This window comes from Pteronotus mesoamericanus, unplaced genomic scaffold (assembly GCF_021234165.1).
Source record: "Pteronotus mesoamericanus isolate MK-2021 breed Mesoamerican mustached bat unplaced genomic scaffold, CSHL_Meso_final scaffold_167, whole genome shotgun sequence".
In the NCBI taxonomy this organism is placed as follows: domain Eukaryota; kingdom Metazoa; phylum Chordata; class Mammalia; order Chiroptera; family Mormoopidae; genus Pteronotus; species Pteronotus mesoamericanus.
In genome coordinates this window covers 36621254-36633782 of record NW_026555308.1, presented here as the reverse complement: position 1 = coordinate 36633782, position 12529 = coordinate 36621254, and the positions used below count along the sequence as shown (strand labels likewise).

Sequence of the window (12529 nt, the reverse complement as noted above, 5' to 3'; positions counted from 1 at the left end):
GCAGGTTTCAGGAGCCAAGGAGGAAACCTATCACGGCCCAAGTTAACCTGAGGCTGACGCTTGACGTGGGCCATGTTAAGTCCTTTCCGTGCACATTTTATGAGCTCTTGCTCATTGTTAGATAATAAGAAATAAACCTGGATTATATTATCTTGATTTTGCAGAAAATTGGATTTAATTTTTATCTGACTGGCTGAATTATACCTCAATTTAATTATTCATCTCTCTCTCCAGTTTGGTTTTGGGCATTATAAGCAAGTAACAGCAGATGAACATTTGACTTATGATTCCCCTAGCACAATTCTGTATTCGCATATATCCCCATCATTTGTGAAAGATCTCTTATAAGATTAAATACTATTTTCAGAAATGCTAGTGATGTATATGTGAAGCCACCATATACTGTTTAACACACCAGGCACTGTGTTGAGTCCTTTATATGCATTATCAAATTTACCTAAAGTACTTAACCACTGGAACTATTTTACAGATAAGATGAAGCTCACATCTTATCTAAGCTCACAACTTGTCTAAGATTACATATCTATCAAGACAAACCTCAGATGTAAATCCAAACCAAAAATCTGCACTAACCATATCTATTATGCCCACGTGTTCCCTACAATGCTCTCGCTGTAAAATGCAGAGTGAAACGGGCACTAAATGCTGAGAGAATTCCTGCAAAAATAAAATACCTGACTTCGCTTAACAGAACATCACCGAGACTTATTTGCTCATATCCTTTCCCCCCAAACCTACAAACCACTGTTAGGTCACCTTTTTGACATGTACTACAATGTACCAACCTTTACTTTTTAAAAATGCTTTTGGAATCCCTTATCACTCAAAAAATATAAGGCATATTAAATAATTCCAGGAAGGAATTCAGATGCTTGCATGACAAATTCATAAGCAGAACCAGTAACTACAACTACTTCCATATTCTCAGAGGTGCTTTGCTTTAAAAAATGAAAGGACCTTCTTGAGTACAAAGAATCCGAAAGGGGAAAATAAATTATGGTGTTACACAGATATTTTGAAAATATACAGATATAACAAATACATAGATATTATTTTGAAAAGATATAAAATATCTTTACAGTCTAACAGTCTAACAGTCCTTACCATATGACCAAGGAAAGTTAGAAAATCAGGTTGCTCCAATAGTCTCAAGATTACATGACAGGTATACTATTCCAAAGGATGTTGTCTTAGCAGATCAAGACTTACAAGAAAGGGAAGCAGATGTCTAGAAGCAGTCATACAATCTGGCTGGTCAGCATAGACTCAAACTGCATTTGAATTATGTGCCAGCATAAACACCAAGGAACTTCTACAGGTCCTCTAAAAGCAAGCAGTAGTAATATTTAAAAACTAAAGCACTGAATTCAGATAGATTAGACAAAGATATCTAGAGGAAAATGAATTTTATTTAAAAGTATTTTTTAATTATCCACAGGCAGTCAGACTATTCTCTAATTCATGCACATTTCAATTTATTTTCATTTTGACAGTATTCTACAATCGTACTTTACATGCAGTTATCAGTCTAGTCAGAACTTCAAGGATACTTTTTCTTAACCACAGCACTTAATTAGTATTCTCTTTTCCAAAAGATTTCAAACAGCTGACAAACTTGGAACAGAAGCAACTCTATTAGCCCCAGATTATCAGAGCACAGAATGGCCAACCAGGAAGAGAAATACCAGTAAGCTAAAAAGGTCAAGATGCACAGCTTGCTAAGTCTTCTTTCTGAACGTGTTTTAACATTTCCAAATAGTATAAATACCCTTATTTAAGCAGTCAGCAAATTGGTGAATAGCCTCCCTTCCCCCTTAAATACACCAAACTCCTTCCCACTTGTGCTGGTTATTCTCCATTTATGCCACCCCACAACCACCACCAGGTCTCTCCTTTGCCCATCTCTGCCCCAGGAAGGTGACCCCTGTTCTCTGCATCTGTAGAAAGCCCTTCCTGGCTGGTTTCCAGTTGGGTGTGGTCAATAGGCTGCACTGGCAGATCAGATCAGGTGGAGGGTATCTCTGACTCTCTCCCAGTCTTGGCACCACGTCTCTGGAAATAGTTGCCTCCCATGACAACCCCAGCTCCCACCAATTGACCCATCCTTTTTTAAAAATATATTTATTGATTATGTCATTATAGTTCTCCCAATTTTTCCCCTTTGTCCCCCTCCACCCAGTACCCACCTTCCCTACAGCAATCCTCATCCCTCTTAGTTCATGTCCATGGTCATGGATATAAGTTCTTTGGCTTCTCCATTTCCTATACTGTTCTTAACCTCCCCGTCTATTCTGTACCTACCAATTTGTACTTCTTAATCTCTGTGTCTTTCCTCCCATTCTCTGCCTTCCCCCTCCCAAATGATAATCCTTCAAATGATCTCCATATCTATGATTCTATTTCTGTTCTGCTTGTTTGCTTAGTTTGGTTTTTTATATTCAATTGTTGATAGTTGTGAATTTATTGCCATTTTAATGTTCATAGTTTTGATCTTCTTTTCCTTAAATAAGCTCCTTTAACATTTCATATGAAGAAAAAAGAATCCAAAAAAAATTAAAAACCAAACAAGGACATGGTAAGGAGCCTCTGGGACTTCAAATGTACCCACATTCAAATCATAGGGATGCCAGAAGAAGAAGAAGAGAAAGAGCAAGAAATTGAAAACTTACTTAAAAAAACAATGAAACTTCCCTAATTTGGTGAAGGAAATGGACATACAAGTTCGGGAAGCACAAAGAGTCCCAAGCAAGATGGACGCAAAGACGACCAAACCAAGATATATCACAATTAGCACACCAAAAGTTAAAGAGAGAATCTTAAAAGCAGCAAGAGAAAAGCAGAGAGTTATCTACAAAGAAGTTCCCATAAGACTATCAGCTGAATTCTCAAAAGAAACTTTGCAGGCAAGAAGGGACTGGCAAGAAGTATTCAAAGTGTTGAAAAGCAAAGACCTACAACCAAGATTATACTCTACCCAGCAAAGCTATCATTTAGAATTGAAAGGTAGAAAAAGTGCTTCCCAGACAAGGTAAAGCTAAAGGAGTTCATCATCACCAAGCAACCAGTTCTTAACGTTCTCACTCTCCCTGAGACCTAGTCACTCTTTCCCCTTGTCCTCTGCACTCTAATGGCAGTAAGCGCTTCAGGCTATGGCTAGTCTTTCCACAGCTCACCATTGCTTTTTCTTCCTGAAAGGTTGTCCTTATCTCTAAGCAATCCTTTCATTAACTTCTTTTTAGTTGAAGCATCCATGGTGAATTCTCTTTCCTGCCAGAACTCTAACCAATTCACTATCTCATTTTATGTTCAATCAACTGCAATCAGGTGTCAAAATTGTATCATCTCCTCAACGGGGCTTCTCTGTTCACCAAATCTGTTAGCTCCCACCTCAAATGTTCGATGGTCCCTTCCATTTTTATCTCTCCTTCTTAGAAATTAAGCTCCTAAAAAACAGGAGCCTAGCTAGACTTACTTGTTCATTTTATATTCAATTCACAGCACAGTGTCTCATAAATAGCAAGAGTTAAAAACTTTTTGTGAAATGATATAGTTCCTAATCAAACTTTAGAAACTATTATTCCTTCAGGTTTATTTGTTAAAGCAAGAGAGTCCCAAGAAAAACCCCGAGTCTCAGGATGTTATTCCCATAAACACCTTTAAAATGAACGCAAATTTATCTGGCAGAACATAACTTCTTAAGAGCATTCTTGCCCAAAACACTAGTTCTCAATTGTTTTCTGTAGCAATACAACTGATTATGTTTCCACATGGCACACACTCTCAAAGTCTAATCAGATGATGATCTATGCAAAAGATTTCACAGGACCAGATTGTTTTCAATCCCCAGGAGTCAGCTCTGGCTCTTACAACTTTCGAGAAAAGCAACAGTAAAAAAGAGAAGTTGTTATACAGTATCCTAGGAATAGCCTTCAATCTCCTTTTATTTATCTTTTTAAATTAAGACCCATCAAGCATTAATAACACTCCACTGTGGACCACAACTACCAGAGAGCCCCATAACCCAAGATTGTAAATGTGAACTAAAGAGCCACTCATCTGATCAAAATTTGATCTATTATGAATCAGAAAAATTAAACAAAATGATAAATAGAAGTAAATTAGTTTCATGTTAAATTTTTCTAATGATCACTTCCTTAAGAATTAAAGCTAATAATTAAATGCCCAAAATAACTTTATCTAAAACTTTAGCTCTAAGTTAATATATTCAGCTAAACATCTTTTCATAAATAATTTGCTTCCATTTTCCATATAAACAGACTGAGAATTCCTAGAATAAAGATTTCAATAACTACACTTGATGTAATTCTAACTTTTATTAAAAATGAAAGACATCAAGAACAATTTATATACAAATATACAATGTTTTAAACAGCTTTCCTATTCCTACTAAAGCCTTATATTTAAAATGTCTACATGATGTGTGCTTACCCAGGCTTGAGACTATCAAGCTTTACTTCACATGTGACTTTAGCAGTTTTATTGCACAATGATCCACATAACACTGCATATTTGTTTAGTTTAGCCTATGTCATAAAGTGCTCTTCATTAGCGGGGAAGTAACACAGCCTACGAAACACTGAAATTCTCCATGATATTTTCTATTTTGGGGGGGGGTGTGTGAGAGAGAAAGAGGGCGGGGAGGAGAGGACTAATTTTGTGCTACCAACCTGAATAAAATATTTCTATTAAAAAATATATAGGAAAAAAGGCCTAAGAGTGTTTGTTAGTCTATTAAGATGTCAAAAGCATTCCAAAATGATGAGGACTAAAATGCGTAAGTCTAGTTTCTAATATTTTTACTTCAAAAAAGCAAACCAGTTTAAATACAAGCTAAGAAAAAAACAGGTCTCAAAAATGAACATAAAATTTAGATTAAGCAATTCTTCAAATTAAGATACACAGTCATTATGACTTTAGTTATTACTCCTAAACAATTAAATTTGTATTTTTACTTGCTTATTATTACCAATGTTCATTACCAATCAATGAGCCCCAGAAAATGCCATACAGCTGACCCATTAAGTTATTCCACATCTTACGATATATTTAATTACACTAAAAATATATCGTGAACTTTTTAAATATGTAAACATAAACCAGGACAATCAGATATGCAATATTTGTGCCCAAAAAATGAAAATCATAAGGGGATAAAAAACCAAATATGACAAATATCCATGTATCTTCACTAATATTTATGAAAAATAATTAAAGCGCAAATATTTTCATAGAGCAACTAAGAAAACTGAAGACAAGTTTTTCTGGAAAAAAATTATATAAAATGAAGAGCTTAATGTGTTAACCACTAACTTCGTGTTTCCTGCAAGAAACTATGTTTACTGTACATATACAAATGGGCATCACAGCTAAGAAAATGTTTTTAATTGTCTTCAAGAATACAATTTGTCTTTAAAAAAAAAAGTATTCATTTTCCAGGCAATACACCCTTAATATTCATTACACATCTCAAAATACATAATTTTCCATTTAAATATATTACCATTTCTATGGTCTTTTCTTTTTCCCTATCTATACCTTTGTTTTCCTTTTAAAAACAAATGCAAGATACAATGCTTAATACTAATTTTTATCCATAAGGCATTTTAAAAACATCCTAGGACATAAACATGATATAAAAATTAAAAACCAAACACAAAAGAAGCTTAATAAATACATTTGTATGCATTCCCCCAAAAAAGGAATGGAAACATTAGCAACACCAGCTAATACAAATAAATTAGATTTCCTGTTCATAGAAAAGAAAAACATGTCAGTGTTAACTATCTGTGAAAGGCAGAAAGAAAAGTGACACGGAAGAGGTAAGGCTGTTTAGGTTTTCTGTGTTTGAAGAAGAAACATACACAAATGACAAGTGTGGCGACCGAATACTTAGATGATATGTAATTAGTTACGAAGGTTAATACCAAGGCATTATTTTGCTTACATTTTTCATTCTAAGTCACATCAGATGCTTAAATTACACGTCCTCTTGGTATTCTAGGTATTTTGCTGTGATGAGTTCTTCAAGTTGTATTCCTCCACTGCCCATTAATGCAAATGCTGGATACATCGTATGCGAACAGTCCACTTGGCGCTCAAAAAGGCATTTCATGTGATCCATGTCATAGAAACTTACTTTGCCTTTATCATAGTCAAGGAAAATCCCTACACTTGTTGGCATGGGAAGAACTCTATTTTCTGGTTCATTAGAAGAAGTAGGTGACTTGGGTATAAAAAATTTCTTCATGCCTATAGTAACTAATGTAAAGGGCTGTGAAGAATCAAAAGAGGCATCTTCACTTCCACTGTCATGCCCGCTGTCTTGCTCATATCTGAAACACAACACAGAGGAGAATCTTATCTGTATCATTATCCACAGGCCTTCAAGTTTCGCTGAAACATTTTACAAGACAATATACACTGATTTAAAATTAAAATAAATTATATAGCAAAAGCTTTCTATTAAAACAAAAACATAAGGATTACTCATTGTCATTCAGAATTATAACAACACACTCGCCCCCAAATTCTGTCTTAGAACATTATCCACTTTTACCTAGATGTGTATACACAGAGGAGAACCTAAAAAGTAACTTTGACCTATCAAAAATAAAGCAGTAGGGCAAGGACTGAATGACTCGTCAAAGATTAAATATTTACAGCATACAATCATATGTAAGGAAATACGAAACCAAAATGTGTGCCCTAATCCAAGGAATTACACACTAAATAAATAGCCCTGGCCAGGTAGCTCAGTTGGCTGAAGCATCACCCCATACACCAAAAGGTTGCAGGTTCAATCCCCAGTTGGGGCACATACGGGAGGCAACCAATCAATTTTTTTCTCTCTCTCTCAAATCAACAAACATATCCTCAGGTGAGGCTTAAAAGTAATAAATAGATACTGCATAATAATACAGAAGAAAAAAAGCATGTTTCATTCTCTTCCAAAGAATTTTATCTCCCAGTTGAAATTTCTACATGGATCTATAATGTTAGCAAATATTATGAAGGGGGTTCCCCCCATAGTATAAAACAGTAGCAGCTTATAGATAATTTTGATATCAAGTTCCTTCCATTTTTTCTATGCATTTTTTTATATATTTGTGATCCTATAACATCAACCATTTTAGTGTTTTATACTTCTAACATTCCACATGTTACACAGTTTTTAAATATAATTAGTACGAATAATAGTCTATCAAGTGGACATGCCACTAGGTTTAATTAACCTTTTCTCTAACACAACTTTCATTGTTATGTCAATTTCCCATCTTTGTGCAAAAATTTTTCCTATCACTCACATTAACCTGGAATTCCGTTCATGTAAGTGGTCAAAAATTATTTGTCTGAGTTAGTTCACCTTATACCATCTAAAAAAATTAAACCACACATTCTCCATTAAATAATCTTTTAAAAAATTGAAATTTTCTGCTGTGGAAACATGTTTGCCACGACCTAACTTTGTAAAGGATTGATGGGACGTTTAAAGATACTGTGCCCCAAAACAAAAGAACAATGTGTATCAATTGTGAAGTGTGGCAATTAGAGGCATTTCACTATATAGGTGAGTAATTTTTATCACAAAATTAAGGTAACTGATAGGACTTTCAAAACTTAAAACTGCAAAGCCCTATCATAATCAAGAGGCATCCAAAACATGGTATCATGAATTAACTGCTAAATCTCATTATTTCCCTGAGTGAATAAAGGAGCCTGACTTATTTTCTTAGCCAACTACATAAACATAGCCCAAACTCCTGAATCTAAAAAATGTACTGGAAATGTAATGAGTAAATCCAGGTCTATTTTTCAAGCTTATCATGCTAAATGAGGATGTTTACTTTTCAAAGAATTATCAAGTTCTATATGAATAAAAAAAAATGTACCTTGGACTAACTGCATCCCGGGGAGAACGGAGCCATTCTTGCAGTTTCTCACTGGAAGCAACTCCCGCTTTTACCAGGTATGAGTACGGTTCCACACGAAAGGCCCAGAAGTGCTTTCCTTTTGTAATTCCGACATCTCCGATGATGTAGTCTAAACTTGTGTAACAACCCACTTGGATACGTTCCGCAGCAAGCAGAAGATTAAATCCAGCTCTACTCTCTACACGGTCTCTCTTCAAGTTCAACAAGAGGTGTTCATTATTATAGCCACATTTTTCATCAAAGAGAAAACTGAACACTGTAGATAAAGCTTAAAATTAGTCTGAGAAATATTTATTAGCATTTTTATAATTTACAGTTTTTTCAAAGAGAAATTACTGAAAAGAGACAAGATATATGTACGACCCAAGACCAAACTATGACAACCAAAACCCCAACTCAGAAATAACTTCCAGTAAATTCTCTACACCTAAAAATCTTCAGAAACCGCAAAGGTAGAAGAAAATATTTTAAATATGAGAAAATTTATGAATGTGGTTGCTTGGAATAGATAGCAAATCTAGCCTAAGCATTTCACACTACTGTGTCTGTCTTTTACCACTAAAATAAAGGGGTATACATTTTAGTATTTTTTATTTACTCCAAATTTTATAAATTTGAAAAATAAAAGCCATTTTAATAATGTGTTTTCCTTATTCATCAATATGGCCGATGTGACAGTGTACCGTATAAAAAAAGAAAACACAGGCTTTCTGTGTTTTCACAGAAACACCTGTCAGAGAGACATGGAGGTAACACCACTTCTCATAAGTCTCTATCAACTCAAATCCATTAAGTGTAACACTGGCTGCCAGCCCAAAACTGGGGGCAATCCAAATGTCCATCAGCAGATGAATGGATAAAGGAAATGCAGGCTATACATGTACAATGGAATATTATTCAGCCTAAAAAAAGGAAGAAAATTCTGATACATGCTACAACATGGATGACCCTTGAAATCTGCCAGTCACACAAGGATTACATGAACCTACTTATATGAAATACCTAGAATAGGCACATTCATAGAGGCAGAAGGTAGAAGAGAGGTTACCAGGCTCTGCAGGGAGGGAGAATGGGGAGCTACTGTTTAATGGGCAGAGAGTTTCAGTTTGGAAGAAATAAAAAATTCTGGAGATGTGAGTGGTGGCTGTTGCACGACACTGTCACTGTACTCGATGCTACTGACCTATGCACCACTGGGCTGTACATGTGAAACTAATATAATAATGTATGTCAGCTGCAATTGAAAAATTTTTAAACAACTGTTAAAATGGCAAATTTTAACTTTATTATACCACATCTTTCAAAACTGTCTACTAACTAAAAGCATTCTCCATATGTAGCTGACCATTCTTCCTGGTAATGTCTATTGTCCCAACATGGTAAGTCATGCTTCCTTTTGGTCTCAAAAGTCTCCTAGTCTGCAAAAATAAATATATATGGTCACCATATTCATAATGGCTTCTCTCAGAGAAAAGGAAGACAGCTTTTTACACTTCCTTTCCTCCTTCCCCCTCTACTATGTTACTGAAAACAGCAGCTAGTTCAGGTTTCTTTTTTCTTCTACTTTCAGTCAGAGACTGAAAAAGACAGCTGAAACTGTGTAAACTATAAAATATTTATTTTGTACCTGCAAATCCATCCTAAAACTCTCTATTGGGTTTTACTAAGATTCAAGAAAACTAATTTTAACCCTCCCTATTTATTTACATCCTAATTTTTTTTAGTTAGCCACAATGTGTATGAAAAACAAATAGTGGATATGTACACTTGGAACAAAAAGAGGAGGACGGACAGACTGCAAAAAATATGGATAGATAAGCCACTAAAAATGGGCAAGAGCAATGCGGTCTAAAAATCAATGGACAGAAACTCTAAGGCAGTGACCAATAAGAAAAAATGTTTTCCTGCAAACCACAATGAGCACAACCTGTTATAAGTGTCTCTTGTCCATGCAGACATTGTAGTGAATGTCAACTACGCTATAAATCATTCCCATTCTATAAAAATTTAAAGACACTGTGTAAGTAGCATCAGTGGGTTTTAACTTGAAAGGCGGAGGGAGGGTAGCTGGGCAGGAGGAGTCTTAACATGGAAAGAAAACTATCCACATGGTTCTAAAAGACCCCCATGTGCATGTCCTCCTATAAATCTCTGCATTAGAAAATTCAGACAAGTCTAAATTAATGTAATCAAGATTATGTTTCATATTATACCCATAAATTTTTAAAATATCTACCTAGATCCTATGTTCTAGAGATTTCTATAAACTGAGATTTCAAAAATCTAATATTCTCTTCAGCCTACACGGTGAAATTCATGTAATCAGTCTATTTCTAAATCATTGTAGGTCTACATAGAGACATTAATTAGTTTGTTTTTTTAATCAAGTTCTCTTCCAACACTATGCTCTATTTATTCCCAATGGTAACAATACCTGGAGCTGGAGGAGTATGAAGAATCAATTCTCTGCTGCAAGGACTGCACATTGAACCCTTGTAGGCTCTTACTCTGAAAGCATATTTACAGTTACTCTCAAGTTCTGAAATAACTTTACTTGTGCCACAAACTTCTATCTCATTCCAAGACAACATTTCTTCATCTCTATTAATCTTCCGATATTCGAGGATATAGCTATCAGCTTCATCCTTTTCTGGATGGTGCCAATTTATCAAAGCGCTGTTATAAACTTTGCTCTGTTCCTCATTGATCTCTGGCACATCTATGCCTGAAAAATATTATGAAATAGAAAACAATGTTAAAATATCATTAAAGAACCTATATTTTTCCTTAATGAAAATGATGTATTGACAATACTTAAATGATTTCTGTACTATCCAATTTTCTAAATTTACAATTCTGCGTATGAGAAAAAGAATAATTCCTGCATGTGCTACAACATGGACGGACACTGCAGACATGACAAGTGAAATAAGCCAGACACAGAAAGACAAATACTGACTGCACGATCACGGTATCTAGAAGAGTCAAATTCATAAAATCAAAGACTTACAATGGTGCTTACCAGGGGCCGGGGGCCGGGGAGGAGGAATAAATGGGCAGTTACTAATCAACAGGCATGAAGTTCCAGTTAAACAAGATGAATAATCTCTAAAGATCTGCACTACAACAGTGGACCTAGTCAACTACGGTATCCCACACTTAAAATATGCTAAAAGGATAGATTGCCATGGTAAGTGTTCTTATCACAAAATTTTTCACAAACAATAAAACAGAGATTTAAAAAAGTGTATGTAGCTTCTGGCCAAGATGAAGGCATAGGTAGAAATGCTTTGCTTCCCCACACAACCAAAAAGAGATGATAACCAATTCAAAAACAAAAACCAACCAGAACTGCCAGAAAATCAGTGTATGGAAGTCCAACAACCAAGAAGTTAAAGAAAAACATTCATCCAGACTGGTAGGAGGGGCAGAGATGGGCAGCCCTGGGCAGAGAGGACACTCAGCAAGGCAGGAGCTGGTGGACCAGGTGGTCCCACATTCACGTGCAGATAAACAGGGAAAACAACTGGGGATTGAAATAGGCCATGCAATCCAAGGTTCCAGCGTGGGAAAAGAAAGCCTCAAAACCTCTGGCTATAAATACCTATTGGGGTTGTGGTGCGGGAGAAACTGCCAGTCTCTCAGGAGAGTCCACTGGATAGGTCCATGGGGTCCTCGAAGGTACACAATCCCACCCACCTAGGAATCAGCACCTGAAAGGGCACAATCCTCCTGTGGGAAGTGAGGGAACTGATGGAAATTGGGGTGAGAGCCGAGCCAAGCAAGCAAACAGCATTATTCCTTCCTTGGCCCCTCCCCCACAGGCAACACCACAACACAGCCAAGTGGGATGCACTGCCCTGGTAAATACCTAAGGTTTCACCCCTTACAACATAACAGGTGAGATTAAACAAAGAAATATGGCCCAAATGAAAGAAAAGATCAAAACTCCAGAAAAAGAACTAAGCGATGAGGAGATAGCCAACCTATAAGATGCAAAATTCAAAACACTGGTAAATCAGGATGCTCACAGAAATGACTAAGTACAGTCAAAAAATAAAGGAAGAAGTGGAGGCTATACAAAGTGAGATAAATAAAAATATACAGGGAGCTAACAGTGAAGAGAAGAAAACCAGGATGCAAATGAACAATTTGGGATGGAAGGAAGAAATAAACATTCAGCTAGAACAGAATGAAGAAACAAGAATTCAAAAAAATGAGGAAAGGTTTAGGAACCTCTGGGACAACTTTAAACATTCCAACATCCAAATCATAAGGGTGCCAGAAGGAGAAGAGGAAGAGGAAGGAAGAGGAAGAGAAAGAGGAAGGAAGACGAAGAGAAGAGGAAAACTTATTTGAAAAAATAATGGAGAACTTTGCCAATCTGGCAAAGGAAATGGACCTGCAAGGCTAACAAGTTGGATCCAAGGAGGAACACACCAAGACACATCATAATTAAATTACCCAAGATTAAGGATAAGGAATCTTAAAATCAGCAAGAGAAAATAAGAAAGTTATCTACAAAAGAAAATTCCCATACTATTATCAGCTGATTT

At 35.9% G+C, this 12529-nt stretch overlaps 1 protein-coding gene across 2 annotated transcripts in view; it reads right to left on the bottom strand.

Moving 5' to 3' along the window:
- Nucleotides 1–6019: 6019 nt before the first annotated feature.
- TRIM36 (tripartite motif containing 36) overlaps nt 6020–12529 on the bottom strand; it is a 42098-nt gene continuing 35588 nt past the window's right edge. For both annotated transcript variants that reach the window (XM_054589329.1, XM_054589330.1), the window contains 3 exons: nt 10408–10698; nt 7932–8229; nt 6020–6374 (listed from right to left, as the gene is read on the bottom strand). In XM_054589329.1, coding sequence (XP_054445304.1) covers nt 6020–6374; nt 7932–8229; nt 10408–10698 — 944 coding nt within the window. The remainder of the gene's footprint in view (nt 6375–7931; nt 8230–10407; nt 10699–12529) is intronic.